This window comes from Oncorhynchus mykiss, chromosome 20 (genome assembly GCF_057628025.1).
Source record: "Oncorhynchus mykiss isolate SJ-2025 chromosome 20, ASM5762802v1, whole genome shotgun sequence".
NCBI classification, from domain to species: domain Eukaryota; kingdom Metazoa; phylum Chordata; class Actinopteri; order Salmoniformes; family Salmonidae; genus Oncorhynchus; species Oncorhynchus mykiss.
Window position 1 is genome coordinate 47,421,842 of NC_143041.1, and position 16,422 is coordinate 47,438,263.

A 16,422-nucleotide genomic window follows, 5' to 3' on the forward strand; every position below is an offset into this window, starting at 1 on the left:
TAGGAGATGGAGCGAGCACTTGGTGAGAGGAGAGAGGTTTCCCAGCAGAGGAGAAGAGAGGATGTAACAGAGACAAGCGCTATGGTGAGCATGAACGTTCTCTCTCAACGGGAGACAACACGATTAACATGAAAAAAGGTGATATGCACATCCCAAACTTGCTGGGTAAAAATATACTGTAGATAAAGAATAAAAAAGGCTATGCAGTCATGTAGGACAGCCCACAATTCCAGCCCACTACAGTCTGTCCAGGCAGGCCTTTCCTTATCAACAGACCTTTGAACCCGGTGTCGATACTCCGTGCCTCGCTGTCTCCCTGGCCTAGTCAGCAGCCAAAGTCCTCTCTGCCTCTTACACAGCCTCAGTCAGTACTCTGAGTCTATTGATCCTAAGTGCCTCTCGTTCTGACACCTTGTCAACAACAGGCACCCTGGTCCTCTCCTGTCCAGCTGTCCCAGACCTCCAGCGGAGTGTGGACGTCTTTCTCTGCCTACCAACACCCCCCCCCCCCCTTCTGCTTCGACTCCGTCTACCTGGATCCAAATGTGGATTTCTTCCTCTTAGACCTACCCGTCTAGACCCCCCCCCCCCTCCCCTGTGCTGTGACTTCCTCTCTGTCTGTCTCGCCACCATGCTGCCGCGCACCTCAGCCTTCCTTCTGCTCTCTCTCTGCCTCTCCTGGGGGATGTCTGCTTCTCTGGTCAGGAACATCACTCCTGAAGAGGAAGTCCCAGAAGCAGAAACCAAGTTCGGGGATGATACCGTCACTGCTACCGAGGGTGATACCGTTGCTGCTGCTGCTGCTACCGAGGGTGATACCGTTGCTGCTGCTGCTGCTACCGAGGGTGATACCGTTGCTGCTGCTGCTGCTACCGAGGGTGATACCGTTGCTGCTGCTGCTGCTACCGAGGGTGATACCGTTGCTGCTGCTGCTGCTACCGAGGGTGATACCGTTGCTGCTGCTGCTGCTACCGAGGGTGATACCGTTGCTGCTGCTGCTGCTACCGAGGGTGATACTGTTGCTGCTGCTACCGAGGGTGATACCGTTGCTGCTGCTGCTGCTACCGAGGGTGATACTGTTGCTGCTGCTACCGAGGGTGATACCGTGGGGGCAGATAGCCTGGTTGTTGATGATACGCCTATCGCTGTAGATATCAGGGTGGAGGGTGATACCGTGGGGGCAGATAGCCTGGTTGTTGATGATATGCCTATCGCTGTAGATATCAGGGTGGAGGGTGATACCGTGGGGGCAGATAGCCTGGTTGTTGATGATACGACTACCGCTGTAGATATCAGGGTGGAGGGTGATACCGTGGGGGTAGATAGCCTGGTTGTTGATGATACGCCTACCGCTGTAGATATCCGGGTGGAGGGTGATACCGTGGGGGCAGATAGCCTGGTTGTTGATGATACGCCTACCGCTGTAGATATCAGGGTGGAGGGTGATACCGTGGGGGCAGATAGCCTGGTTGTTGATGATACGCCTGCAGTGGAGGAACCTGTAGAAGACACCCCAGTGGCCGAAGACCTGGTGGCCGACAAGCCTGTTGCAGATACCGTTGTACCTGGGGCATTTGTAGTCAAGGAAGCAGCTGCGGACTCCCCTGTTGCTGATGCCGTTGTAGCTGGGGCTTTTGTAGTCAAGGAAGCAGTTGCGGACTCCCCTGTTGCTGATGCCGTTGTAGCTGGGGAATTTGTAGTCAAGGAAGCAGTTGCGGACTCCCCTGTTGCTGATGCTCCGCTAGTAAACGCCTCTGTCGTGGCAGACGAAGTCCCAGACACAGAGGCCCTCACGGCGGACATGCCAGTGGTGGAAGACCCTGCTTACATGGATCCGGAGACCCTTGTTAAAGAGGCCCTGATAACAGAAGCCATGATTAAAGAGTTGTCTGCCCAGGTGGAGGAGGAAGACCTCGCTAAAGAGACTGAGATTCAGGACGCCATCTTGAAAGATTTGGCTGACCAGGAGGCACTAGAGAAAGCGACAGAGGCCATTGAAGAGGCAGCAGAGGCAGAGGCAGAGGCAGAGGCAGAAGCTCCAGCGGAGGATACAGCCAGCCCTGTGGTACCTGTCGTCGAAGCCCAGGAAGGGGACTCTGACTGGGGCTTGGTTTCCATCAAAGAGAGCCTCCAGGCAGCCAATGGATACTTTGACTCCCTGGTGGAATTGATGGGGGGACGCAACGGATTGTGTCAGTACAAATGCAAATACGGTAAGGATGGGACAGGAGTTGTGTGTGTCTATCAGTGATTACAGTAACATCTCAGTATGACTCCATGGTGTTGTCATGTCAAGCCTGGCTATAGACACCTAGGGCTCGATTCAATCCGTATTTGCGGAAGTTCAGGGCTATAGCGCGTTCTAGATTTAAAGATCATGTCCGATTGAGCCGACATGTGCAGCCGTAAATGCAGTCTCCGCGAAAGCGACGACATTACACTGAAATGCAGCTATACCACTGAGCTTCCACGATGTGGACGGAATCGAGCTCTGAACGTAACAGAACCTAGATACTGAGTGTTATCCTGAACGTAACAGAACCTAGATACTGAGTGTTATCCTGAATGTAACAGAACCTAGATACTGAGTGTTATCCTGAACGTAACAGAACCTAGATACTGAGTGTTATCCTGAATGTAACAGAACCTAGATACTGAGTGTTATCCTGAATGTAACAGAACCTAGATACTGAGTGTTATCCTGAATGTCACAGAACCTAGATACTGAGTGTTATCCTGAATGTAACAGAACCTAGATACTGAGTGTAATCCTGAACGTAACAGAACCTAGATACTGAGTGTTATCCTTGTAGAGAAGCCAACTTGATTTGTTGAAGAACAGATCACACTGTACCCCTTTAGGATCTTACACAAACACCACCGGTTAGGTCAGGGCTCTCCGATCCTGTTCCTGGAGAGATACCGTCCTGTAGGTTTTAACTCCAACCCTGTTCCTGGAGAGATACCCTCCAGTAGGTTTTAACTCCAACCCTGTTCCTGGAGAGATACCATCCTGTAGGTTTACATCAGGGCTCTCCGATCCTGTTCCTGGAAAGATACCGTCCTGTAGGTTTTAACTCCAACCCTGATCCTGGAGAGATACCGTCCTGTAGGTTTTAACTCCAACCCTGTTCCTGGAGAGATACCGTCCTGTAGGTTTTAACTACAACCCTGTTCCTGGAGAGAGACCCTCCTGTAGGTTTTAACTCCAACCCTGTTCCTGGAGAGATGCCGTCCTGTAGGTTTTAACTTCAACCCTGTTCCTGGAGAGATACCGTCCTGTAGGTTTTAACTCCAACCCTGTTCCTGGAGAGATACCGTCCTGTAGGTTTTAACTTCAACCCTGTTCCTGGAGAGATACCGTCCTGTAGGTTTTAACTCCAACCCTGTTCCTGGAGAGATGCCGTCCTGTAGGTTTTAACTTCAACCCTGTTCCTGGAGAGATACCGTCCTGTAGGTTTTAACTCCAACCCTGTTCCTGGAGAGATGCCGTCCTGTAGGTTTTAACTTCAACCCTGTTCCTGGAGAGATACCCTCCTGGAGGTCTTAACTCCAATCCTGTTCCTGGAGAGATACCGTCCTGTAGGTTTTAACTCCAACCCTGTTCCTGGAGGGATACCATCCTGTAGGTTTACATCAGGGCTCTCCGATCCTGTTCCTGGAAAGACACCGTCCTGTAGGTTTCAACTCCATCCCTGTTCCTGGAGAGATACCCTCCTGTAGGTTTTAACTCCAACCCTGTTCCTGGAGAGATACCGTCCTGTAGGTTTTAACTCCAACCCTGTTCCTGGAGAGATACCCTCCTGGAGGTTTTAACTCCAACCCTGTTCCCGGAGAGATACCGTCCTGTAGGTTTTAACTCCAACCCTGTTCCTGGAGAGATACCGTCCTGTAGGTTTTAACTCCAACCCTGTTCCTGGAGAGATACCGTCCTGTAGGTTTTAACTCCAACCCTGTTCCTGGAGAGATACCCTCCTGGAGGTCTTAACTCCAACCCTGTTCCTGGAGAGATACCGTCCTGTAGGTTTTAACTCCAACCCTGTTCCTGGAGGGATACCATCCTGTAGGTTTACATCAGGGCTCTCCGATCCTGTTCCTGGAAAGATACCGTCCTGTAGGTTTCAACTCCATCCCTGTTCCTGGAGAGATACCCTCCTGTAGGTTTTAACTCCAACCCTGTTCCTGGAGAGATACCGTCCTGTAGGTTTTAACTCCAACCCTGTTCCTGGAGAGATACCGTCGTGTAGGTTTTAACTCCAACCCTGTTCCTGGAGAGACACCCTCCTGTAGGTTTTAACTCCAACCCTGTTCCTGGAGAGACACCCTCCTGTAGGTTTTAACTCCAACCCTGTTCCTGGAGAGATACCGTCCTGTAGGTTTTAACTCCAACCCTGTTCCTGGAGAGATACCGTCCTGTAGGTTTTAACTCCAACCCTGTTCCTGGAGAGATACCCTCCTGGAGGTTTTAACTCCAACCCTGTTCCTGGAGAGATACCGTCCTGTAGGTTTTAACTCCAACCCTGTTCCTGGAGAGATACCGTCCTGTAGGTTTTAACTCCAACCCTGTTCCTGGAGAGATACCGTCCTGTAGGTTTTAACTCCAACCCTGTTCCTGGAGAGATACCGTCCTGTAGGTTTTTAACTCCAACCCTGTTCCTGGAGAGATACCGTCCTGTAGGTTTTAACTCCAACCCTGTTCCTGGAGAGATACCGTCCTGTAGGTTTTTAACTCCAACCCTGTTCCTGGAGATCTACCGTCCTGTAGGTTTTTAACTCCAACCTTGTTCCTGGAGATCTACCGTCCTGTAGGTTTTTAACTCCAACCCTGTTCCTGGAGAGATACCCTCCTGTAGGTTTTAACTCCAACCCTGTTCCTGGAGAGATACCGTCCTGTAGGTTTTAACTCCAACCCTGTTCCTGGAGAGATACCGTCCTGTAGGTTTTAACTCCAACCCTGTTCCTGGAGAGATACCGTCCTGTAGGTTTTAACTCCAACCCTGTTCCTGGAGAGATACTGTCCTGTAGGTTTTAACTCCAACCCTGTTCCTGGAGAGATACCGTCCTGTAGGTTTTAACTCCAACCCTGTTCCTGGAGAGATACTGTCCTGTAGGTTTTAACTCCAACCCTGTTCCTGGAGAGATACTGTCCTGTAGGTTTTAACTCCAACCCTAATCTAGTCGCCTGATTCTAATAATTAGCTGGTTGATAAACTGAACCAGATTAGTTACACCTGGGGTCAGTGTTACCATAACATTATAAAGTCTCAGTGATATAGATCAATCTGAGATACAGTACAAATAGATCATAGTTATTACAATATGGCTTACAGGGTATATTCCAATATATACACCAGCATACCACAGTGAAGGTATGTCCACATTAGCATACCACAGTGAAGGTATATCCACACCAGCATACCACAGTGAAGCTATGTCCACACCAGCATACCCCAGTGAAGGTATATCCACACCAGCATACCACAGTGAAGCTATGTCCACACTAGCATACCACATTGAAGGTATATCCACACTAGGTTACCACAGTGAAGGTATATCCACACCAGCATACCACAGTGAAGGTATATCCACACCAGCATACCACAGTGAAGCTATGTCCACACTAGCATACCACATTGAAGGTATATCCACACTAGGTTACCACAGTGAAGGTATATCCACACCAGCATACCACAGTGAAGGTATATCCACACCAGCATACCACAGTGAAGGTATGTCCACACTAGGTTACCACAGTGAAGGTATGTCCACACTAGCATACCACAGTGAAGGTATATCCACACTAGGTTACCACAGTGAAGGTATGTCCACACTAGCATACCACAGTGAAGGTATATCCACACCAGCATACCACAGTGAAGGTATATCCACACTAGGTTACCACAGTGAAGGTATGTCCACACTAGCATACCACAGTGAAGGTATATCCACACCAGCATACCACAGTGAAGGTATATCCACACTAGGTTACCACAGTGAAGGTATGTCCACACTAGCATACCACAGTGAAGGTATATCCACACCAGCATACCACAGTGAAGGTATATCCACACTAGGTTACCACAGTGAAGGTATATCCACACTAGGTTACCACAGTGAAGGTATATCCACACTAGGTTACCACAGTGAAGGTATGTCCACACTAGGTTACCACAGTTGAAGGTATATCCACACTAGGTTACCACAGTGAAGGTATGTCCACACTAGGTTACCACAGTGAAGGTATATCCACACTAGGTTACCACAGTGAAGGTATGTCCACACTAGGTTACCACAGTGAAGGTATGTCCACACTAGGTTACCACAGTGAAGGTATGTCCACACTAGGTTACCACAGTGAAGGTATATCCACACTAGGTTACCACAGTGAAGGTATGTCCACACTAGGTTACCACAGTGAAGGTATATCCACACTAGGTTACCACAGTGAAGGTATGTCCACACTAGGTTACCACAGTGAAGGTATGTCCACACTAGGTGACCACAGTGAAGGTATATCCACACTAGGTTACCACAGTGAAGGTATATCCACACCAGCATACCACAGTGAAGGTATATCCACACCAGCATACCACAGTGAAGGTATATCCACACCAGCATACCACAGTGAAGGTATGTCCACACTAGGTTACCACAGTGAAGGTATATCCACACCAGCATACCACAGTAAAGGTATATCCACACCAGCATACCACAGTGAAGCTATGTCCACACTAGGTTACCACAGTGAAGGTATATCCACACCAGCATACCACAGTGAAGGTATGTCCACACTAGCATACCCCAGTGAAGGTATATCCACACCAGCATACCACAGTGAAGGTATATCCACACTAGGTTACCACAGTGAATGTATATCCACACTAGCATACCCCAGTGAATGTATATCCACACTAGCATACCCCAGTGAATGTATATCCACACCAGCATACCACAGTGAAGGTATATCCACACTAGGTTACCACAGTGAAAGTATATCCACACCAGCATACCACAGTGAAGCTATGTCCACACTAGGTTACCACAGTGAATGTATATCCACACTAGCATACCCCAGTGAATGTATATCCACACCAGCATACCCCAGTGAAGGTATATTCACACTAGCATACCACAGTGAAGGTTTATCCACACTAGCATACCACAGTGAAGGTATATCCACACTAGCATACCCCAGTGAAGGTATATCCACACCAGCATACCCCAGTGAAGGTATATCCACACCAGCATACCCCAGTGAAGGTATATCCACACCAGCATACCCCAGTGAAGGTATATCCACACTGCTTCATTCTAAGTATGTGCTCGTATATAATGACACCACAACCGTGCTACATTCCAGTTTCCACACTAGCCCAGTATATCGCTCCATACTTAGTACAGTAGTATCATATGATTGCATGGACACTGGAACAGCGAAAACCTATGGATCTATACAGGAGCCACTCCGAGTTCCCTGTCATGTTCTATATAAACAGTGGGGCAAAAAAGTATTTAGTCAGCCACCAATTGTGCAAGTTCTCCCACTTAAAAAGATGAGAGAGGCCTATAATTTTCATCATAGGTACACTTCAACTATGACAGACAAAATTAGAAAAAAATCCAGAAAATCTCATAGTAGGATTTTTACTGAATTTATTTGCAAATTATGGTGGAAAATAAGTATTTGGTCAATAACAAAAGTTTATCTCAATACTTTGTTAAATACCCTTTGTTGGCAATGACAGAGGTCAAACGTTTTCTGTAAGTCTTCACAAGGTTTTCACACACTGTTGCTGGTATTTTGGCCCATTCCTCCATGCAGATCTCCTCTAGAGCAGTGATGTTTTGGGGCTGTTGCTGGGCAACACGAACTTTCAACTCCCTCCAAAGATTTTCTATGGGGTTGAGATCTGGAGACTGGCTAGGCCTTTATGGTTCCAGGTAGAACCCTTTTTGGTTCCATGTGCATTGGAACCCTCTGTGGAAGGGGTCCTACATGAAACCCAAAGGGGTTCTACCTGGAACCATAAAGGGTTCTACCTGGAACCATAAAAGGTTCTACCTGGAACCATAAAGGGTTCTCCAAAGGGCAGAAAAAACATGTTAGGTTCTAGATAGCACCTTTTTTTCAGTTTCGGTTCTTGTCAATAAACTTCACAATAGGGTGTTGAATGTTCAATTTGTGCTGATTGATAACAACCTATTGATCAATCTGTGGACCTACATAATTAACTGTAAATGGGTCTGAATTAGAGTTGTTCACCTTTCCTTCTCAGGTAAGACACCTGTGCATCGCATTGGTTATGTGACCCCAGAGCCCAATGGTTGCAGCTCCGACCTCCTAGGATTCCAGGTACCAGATAGTGTATGTTTTAACTATCACTAACTGTAGACAGCGTATGATACTGTACTAATACCCGACACCTAAACCGCAGACTGTTTTCTCATACAATACATACTATACTTAAAGGGCCCTGATATAGTGGAAAGGGTTCTACACTGGACCCAAAAGGGTTATACCTGGAACCAAACGGGTTCTACATGGAACTCAAAAGGGTTCTACCTGGAACCAAATAGTGTTTTTCAAAGGGTTCTCCTATTGGGACAGCTGAAGTCATTTTAGGTTCTAGAAAGCACCTTTTTTTGTGTGAGTGTATATAAATCCTATGTTATGTTAACTTATAACCTGTATATCTTTCTGTATTTTTGTTATTGTCCCAACACAGTTTGACATGGGCATCCCAGCCATGACTCAGTGCTGTAACCAGCTGGACAGTTGCTATGACACCTGTGGCTCCGACAAAAACCGCTGTGACTCCAAGTACCGCTTGTGTCTCCACGCTATTTGCTCTGACCTGAAGAAGAGCCTGGGGCTTGTGTCAAAGGTCAAAGGTGAGATAGCTACTGAATTATACTCTGTAACACTTGACCGTAGACGCAGTGCTTCGTTTGAGCCGGATCCTACCACAGCTTCTTAAAACCTCTTGTGACTAGGGGGCAGAATTTTCATTTTTGGAAAAATAACGTTCCCAAAGTAAACGGGATATTTCTCAGGACCAGATGCTAGAATATGCATATAATTGACAGATTAGGATAGAAAACACTCTAAAGTTTCCAAAACTGTAAAAATATTGTCTGTGAGTATAACAGAACTGATATTGCAGGCGAAAGCCTGAGAAAAATCCAATCCGGAAGTGCCTCATGTTTTGAAAGCGCTGCGTTCCAATGCGTCCCTATTGAGCAGTGAATGGGCTATCAACCAGCTTACTTTTTCTCCGTATTCCCCAAGGTGTCTACAGCATTGTGACGTAGTTTTCAGTTGATGATTACGCTCCCGGACCCGGGATGGGGTGCTACAACAGGTTTTAACAACAACAAAAAATGACCTAGCTGTGGATTGTGTGTATGCCAATACCCAGGCATAGTCTACGGTCGGGAACGTGCCGCAAATCTGTCAATGAACAGTATGCAGACAAAAAAAACAGGCTTTCCGCAATATTTCAAATACAACTGCGGGAAAACACAGGTTGAAAACGGAATGGAAGGTTGAATCTGTCTGCTATAGGTCGAATCTGTCTGCTATAGGTCGAATCTGTCTGCTATAGGTCTAATCTGTCTGCTATAGGTCGAATCTGTCTGCTTATAGGTCGAATCTGTCTGCTTATAGGTCGAATCTGTCTGCTATATGCCGAATCTGTCTGCTATAGGCCGAATCTGTCTGCTATAGGTCGAATCTGTCTGCTATAGGTCGAATCTGTCTGCTTTAGGTCGAATCTGTCTGCTGTAGGTCGAATCTGTCTGCTATATGCCGAATCTGTCTGCTATAGGCCGAATCTGTCTGCTATAGGTCGAATCTGTCTGCTTTAGGTCGAATCTGTCTGCTGTAGGTCGAATCTGTCTGCTATAGGTCGAATCTGTCTGCTATAGGTCGAATCTGTCTGCTATAGGTCAAATCGGTCTGCTATAGGTCGAATCTGTCTGCTATAGGTCGAATCTGTCTGCTATAGGTCAAATCTGTCTGCTATAGGTCGAATCTGTCTGCTATAGGTCGAATCTGTCTGCTATAGGTCAAATCTGTCTGCTATAGGTCGAATCTGTCTGCTATAGGTCGAATCTGTCTGCTATAGGTCGAATCTGTCTGCTATAGGTCGAATCTGTCTGCTATAGGCTAACTAAATATTTCACAAAGTAAAACAAGAGTGAGATGCAGGAGTTTGGCAAGAACGCGCCGGCGAGTGAGCTGCGGATAATTATTTTTTAGGACTATAATTTCCTCCTCATATACCGTAGCCTACAATATGTGTCTCCTTGGCCCAGGTAGGCTATTGATGGATTCAAGACAAGGTGTTTGTTCTGTATCTCAGATTCTCAGTTTGTCATAGTAGCCTGTCATTTTGATCATCTGTGCAGTATTCTTTTATTCTGCCAAAGCCTCCAGTCATGTAAAATTATGTAGAATTGCAAATTCTTATTTGTTCCTAGGGCCGTCATTGAAAATAAGAATTTGTTCTTAACTGACTTGCCCAGTTAAATAAAGGTAAAAATAAAATATTTGTGTTGTTGTTTGTTTAGTGTGTTCCAATTTTCCCAGAAGCGGTTAGAATCCATGACATTGAGCTGATTTCTGACGTGCTGTTCCTTCTTTTCCCGTAGTGTATTGTTTGTAGTGTATTGTATTAGTGATTCACCATAGTGAAGGCGTAGACTCAGGTTTTCTGGGTCTCTATGTTGTTGGTTGGATAGGTTTCTCAATTTCTTTCTTAGGTTTTTGTATACTTCATCAAACCATTTATCATTGTTGTTCATTTTTTTAGATTGTCTGCATTTTTAGATTTGAAAGGGAAGCTGAAAGGTCAAATATACTGTTAGGCTTTCTACTGCCAAGTGGGCTGACTGTGAACGCTCTGAGAGACTCTGGGTTGAGATCAGTGGGCTGACTGTGAACGCTCTGAGAGACTCTGGGTTGAGGTCAGTGATAAAGTAGTCTACAGTACTACTGCCAAGAGATGAGCTATAGGTGTACCTACCATAGGAGTCCCCTCGAAGCCTACCATTGGCTGTGTACAGACCCAGCGTGCAACAGAGCTGCAGGAGTTGTGACCCGTTTTTTGTTTGTTATGTTGTCGTAGTTGTGACTATGGGGGGCATATAAGGGAGGGAATGCTGTCACCTCCAGGTAGGTGTTTGACCCCCTGTGTGCTGAAGGTGTCAGGTTCTTGTCCAGTCCTAGAATATAGGTCGCCACAAACTAGTACATGTCCCTGGGCCTGAATATGGTTGATCTCCCGGTCTAGGATGGAGAAGCTGTTAAAGTAGGGGGATATAGATATAGGTGGCCATTTTTCTCTGTTGAGATTATTTCCTTACTCATTTCTAGTCAGGGTAAAGGCTGCTCAAGTTCAGGGTGGAGTGGTGGGCCAGGTAGACATTAGGTTTTGAGGCACAGTCTCGGGAAATGCTTGGATTCACCCGCTGTATTGTGACAGAATGATAGTCTTTTGGTGGTAACCACTTGTGCGTTGGGGAAAGTGGAAGAAGCTGTTTCAATCACTCTCTTGAGTGCTGTTGCCAGCCTTTCCTGCTGTGCCCTTAGATAATTTGTGCCCATGTGAATGATGATGTGGCTGGGGGTCCCTAGTCTGTCCTCTGACAACAGCTCCAGGATATGCCTAGTGTTTGGGCACCAGAGTTTAGCCACTGTGTTTAGGCAAAAGTTTAGTTTAGATCTGTTAGGACGGGTGGGGTCTGTTAGGAGGGGGTGGGGTCTGTTAGGAGGGGGTGGAGTCTGTTAGGAGGTGGTGGAGTCTGTTAGGAGGGGCTGGGGTCTGTTAGGAGGGGTGGGGTCTGTTAGGAGGGGGTGGGGTCTGCTAGGAGGGGGTGGGGTCTGTTAGGAGGGGGTGGGGTCTGATAGGAGGGCGTGGGGTCTGTTAGGAGGGGTGGGATCTGTTAGGAGGGGCTGGGGCCTGTTAGGAGGGGGTGGGGTCTGTTAGGAGGGGTTGGGTTGGTGGGTCCTGTGTTGTCTGTCACATTGTGGTGTTGAGGTTGTGGTCTGGGTCTGAGGTGGGCTGTTGGGAGGGGTTGTGGTCTGTTAGGAGTGGGTGGGGTCTGTTAGGAGGGGGTGGGGGTCTGTTGGGTTGGTGGGTCCTGTGTTGTCTGTCCCATTGTGGTGTTGAGGCTGTGGTCCAGGTCTGAGGTGGGCTGTTCTGCTGGCTTGTCTGGGGGAAGAGTCCTGCTCTCTGTCACACCTCAGCTTTCTGACCTCGTCCTTCAGTGCTGTTAGCTGTTCCATGTGTTCCTCTCCCTCCTCTTTCAGTGCTGTTAGCTGTTCCATGTGTTCCACTCCCTCCCCCTATCAATTTTTTTCTTTATATTCCTTGGAAGTAAGAATCCATTCAGGTAATTTAGTCCAAAAGGTTTTAGGTAATTTTGAGGTTAGTATCCTGTATAACTCCTTGCGAAAATAATCCAAGTTTATCTACATTCTCTCTCTCTCTCTCTCTCTCTCTCTCTCTCTCTTTCTCTGTTTCTCTCCCTCTCCCTCTCCCTCTCCCTCTCCCTCTCCCTCTCCCCCTCCCTCTCTCTCTCTCTCTCTCTCTCTCTCTCTCTCTTTCTCTGTTTCTCTCTCTCTGTCTCTCTCCCTCTCCCTCTCCCTCTCCCTCTCCCCCTCCCTCTCTTTCTCTGTTTCTCTCTCTCTGTCTCTCTCCCTCTCCCTCTCCCTCTCCCCCTCCCTCTCTCTCTCTCTGTCTCTGTCTCTCTCTCTGTCTCTCTCTCTCTCTCTCTCTCTCTCTCTCTCTCTCTCTCTCTCTCTCTCTCTCTACCTTACCTACCTACATCCCTCCCTCAACCCCAACCCTCTGTCTCTCTCTCTCCCCCTCCCAGCCTGTGAGACAGTAGCAGATACTCTGTACAACACAGTGTGGACGCTGGGCTGCAGATCCTTCATGAACAGCCAGAGGGAAGCATGTCACTGTGAGGGAGAGGAGAGGGACGAGCTGTAGAGGACCAGGCTGGGACACTACACAACACCTCCCAGCCCTAGACCAAACTGGGGCACTACACTACTCAACACGAGAGAAAGCTGGGAGGAGAGGGAGGAGCTGTAGAGGACCAGGCTGGGACACTACACTACACTACCCAGCACTACACTACACAACACTACCCAGCACTAGACCAAAATGGGACACTACACTACCCAGCACTAGACCAACCTGGGACACTACACTACCCAGCACTAGATCAACCTGGGACACTACACTACACTACCCAGCACTAGACCAAAATGGGACACTACACTACCCAGCACTAGACCAATCTGGGACACTACACTACCCAGCACTAGATCAACCTGGGACACTATACTACACTACACTACACTACCCAGCACTACACTACACACCACTACCCAGCACTAGACCAAAATGGGACACTACACTACCCAGCACTAGACCAACCTGGGACACTACACTACCCAGCACTAGACCAACCTGGGACACTATACTACACTACACTACACTACCCAGCACTAGACCAACCTGGGACACTATACTACACTACACTACACTACCCAGCACTAGACCAACCTGGGACACCACACTACCCAGCACTAGACCAACCTGGGACACTACACTACACTACACTACCCAGCACTAGACCAACCTGGGACACTACACTACCCAGCACTAGACCAACCTGGGACACTACACTACCCAGCACTAGACCAACCTGGGACACTACACTACACTACCCAGCACTAGACCAACCTGGGACACTACACTACCCAGCACTAGATCAACCTGGGACACTACACTACCCAGCACTAGACCAACCTGGGACACTACCTTACCCAGCACTACACCAACCTGGGACACTACACTACCGAGCACTAGATCAACCTGGGACACTACACTACCCAGCACTAGACCAACCTGGGACACTACACTACCCAGCACTAGACCAACCTAGGACACTACACAACACTACCCAGCACTAGACCAACCTGGGACACTATACTACCCAGCACTAAACCAACCTGGGACACTACACTACCCAGCACTAGATCAACCTGGGAAGAGAGGGACTAGCTGTAGAGGATCAACCTGGGAAGAGTGGGACTAGCTGTAGAGGACCAGACCTGGGAAGAGAGGGACGAGCTGTAGAGGATCAACCTGGGAAGAGTGGGACTAGCTGTAGAGGACCAGACCTGGGAAGAGAGGGACGAGCTGTAGAGGATCAACCTGGGAAGAGAGGGACGAGCTGTAGAGGATCAACCTGGGAAGAGAGGGACTAGCTGTAGAGGACCAGACCTGGGAAGAGAGGGACGAGCTGTAGAGGACATGCATGTACATAGAACAATATCCTCTTGCAAGAATCATCAATGGAAAGAAGAAGCCAACAGTCACTTGCATCAAAATGAAGGGGAAAAAACTAACAAGCACTCACTTGATTCAGTTGAACTTCAAGTCAACATGGATTCACACTATGTAGCCACTCCTATTTGTCATATCTTTAATCTGGAGTCTGGAGGAAAAATAATTGTCCTTAGAAGTGGAGGGAAATCAAAGTAATTCCTCTACCCAATAATGGTAAAGCACCCTTTACTGGTTCTAACAGCTGACCAATCAGCTTGCTGACGACTCTTAGCAAACTTTATTTAACAAAAAATTGTGACTGACCAGAAACAATGCTATTTCTCTGTAAACAAATTAACAACAGACCTTCAGCATGCTTATAGAGAAGGGCATGCAACGTGTACAGATGGGGAGAGGTCTGTCCTTGATTTAAGCCTAGATTCAATCAGATCAATCGTTAACCAACGATAGCAGACACATGCATAGCGGCTGTTTTGGCGGTATCTGAGGTGGAACTGCGTTGGAGCCGTCAAATCGGTGAGCAGCTGCACATGCGATCAGTGTCATGAAGCAACACCCACCTCACTAGAAGCCACACCCTCCCCACTAGAAGCCACACCCTCCCCACAAGAAGCCACACCCTCCCCACTAGAAGCCACACCCTCCCCACTAGAAGCCACACCCTCCCCACTCGAAGCCACACCCTCCCCACTAGAAGCCACACCCTCCCTACTCGAAGCCACACCCCCCCCCCCCACTCGAAGCCCCCCCCCCCTCCCACTCGAAGCCACACCCTCCCCACTCGAAGCCACACCCTCCCCACTAGAAGCCACACCCTCCCTACTCGAAGCCACACCCCCCCCCCCCACTCGAAGCCACACCCCCCCCACTCGAAGCCACACACCCCCCCCACTCGAAGCCCCCCTCCCACTCGAAGCCACACCCCCCCCCCCCACTCGAAGCCACACCCTCCTCACTTGCGTTAGAAGTTCAGAATGTGTAGGCTACATAGAAATAATTACGCATTAAACAAAATCATAAGGATTTCTATTATCAAGGTGTAGATTACATATCACATTGCAGTGTTCCCACTTGTTAACAAATCTGCATGGGATTTCGGTTAATGCAACTCCATGCAGCCAATGGCAATGTCCGCTTTAGTTATAAGGCCGGGAGCCACTCGTGGATTTAACAGCTCAGTTCCACCTCGGACACCCTCAAAATAACCGTTATGAAGATGTTGAGTAGAGCCCAAAGAGGTGTTGAACCTACCAAATTGTTTGCGTAGTCAACTTAGACACAGCTCTGACACACACACTTATCACAGCAGACATGCCACCAGGGGTCTTTTCACAGTCCCCAAATGCCCAATGAATTCAAGAAAACGTACAGTATTATATAGAGCTATGATTGGAAATGGAAATCCCTTTCATCTCAGATTGCTCAGGTGAACAGCAAACCTGGCTTTAAGAAACACAATGCCTCTCCCCTATTTAACCTAAATATGCGTATGTACTGATGGATGCTACTGAATTGATATGTAATATATGAAAATGTAAATGATAAATGCAGGACTATAATAATTGGTCTCTCTGTGTTTTTTCCTCCGTATTGAGTCAGTACAGAACATTGTACTTATACTTTTCTTGTTTTAAATGTGTGTAGTTCTGTCCTGGAGCTGTTCTTGTCTATTAATCTTCTGTATTATGTCATGTTTCATGTGGACTCCAGGAAGAGTAGCTGCTGCTTTTGCAACAGCCAATGGGGATCCTAATAAAATACCAACAGCCAATGGGGATCCTAATAAAATACCAACAGCCAATGGGGATCCTAATAAAATACCAACAGCCAATGGGGATCCTAATAAAATACCAACAGCCAATGGAGATCCTAATAAAATACCCCAAAAAAACATACAGTGAAACTTCACAAACTCAGAAAAAGTTGAAAATGAAAATGAAAAAATGAAAATATAATGTACTTAAGTGCTTAAATTACTTAAAATAATTTTCCATTTGAAAAGGAAATCATAAACAAATAGTTTGTGGTTAATATATAAAAGGTTTATTTAAAA

At 47.4% G+C, this 16,422-nt stretch overlaps 1 protein-coding gene across 2 annotated transcripts; it reads left to right on the forward strand.

Annotated features, from left to right (window-relative positions):
• Nucleotides 1-254: 254 nt before the first annotated feature.
• On the forward strand, nucleotides 255-15,931 carry LOC110499564 (uncharacterized). Of its 2 annotated transcripts, none has more exons than XM_036956387.2 (4): nucleotides 255-2,213; nucleotides 8,277-8,353; nucleotides 8,727-8,892; nucleotides 12,880-15,931. In XM_036956387.2, the coding sequence occupies exons 1-4, from the start codon at nucleotides 632-634 to the stop codon at nucleotides 12,996-12,998; spliced, it is 1,944 nt and encodes a 647-aa protein (XP_036812282.2). In that variant the 5' UTR covers nucleotides 255-631; the 3' UTR covers nucleotides 12,999-15,931. The 2 variants fall into 2 exon arrangements, with proteins under 2 accessions (XP_036812282.2, XP_036812281.2); XM_036956386.2 differs by having other exon boundaries at nucleotides 256-2,213; nucleotides 8,277-8,365.
• The last annotated feature ends 491 nt before the right edge of the window (nucleotides 15,932-16,422 follow it).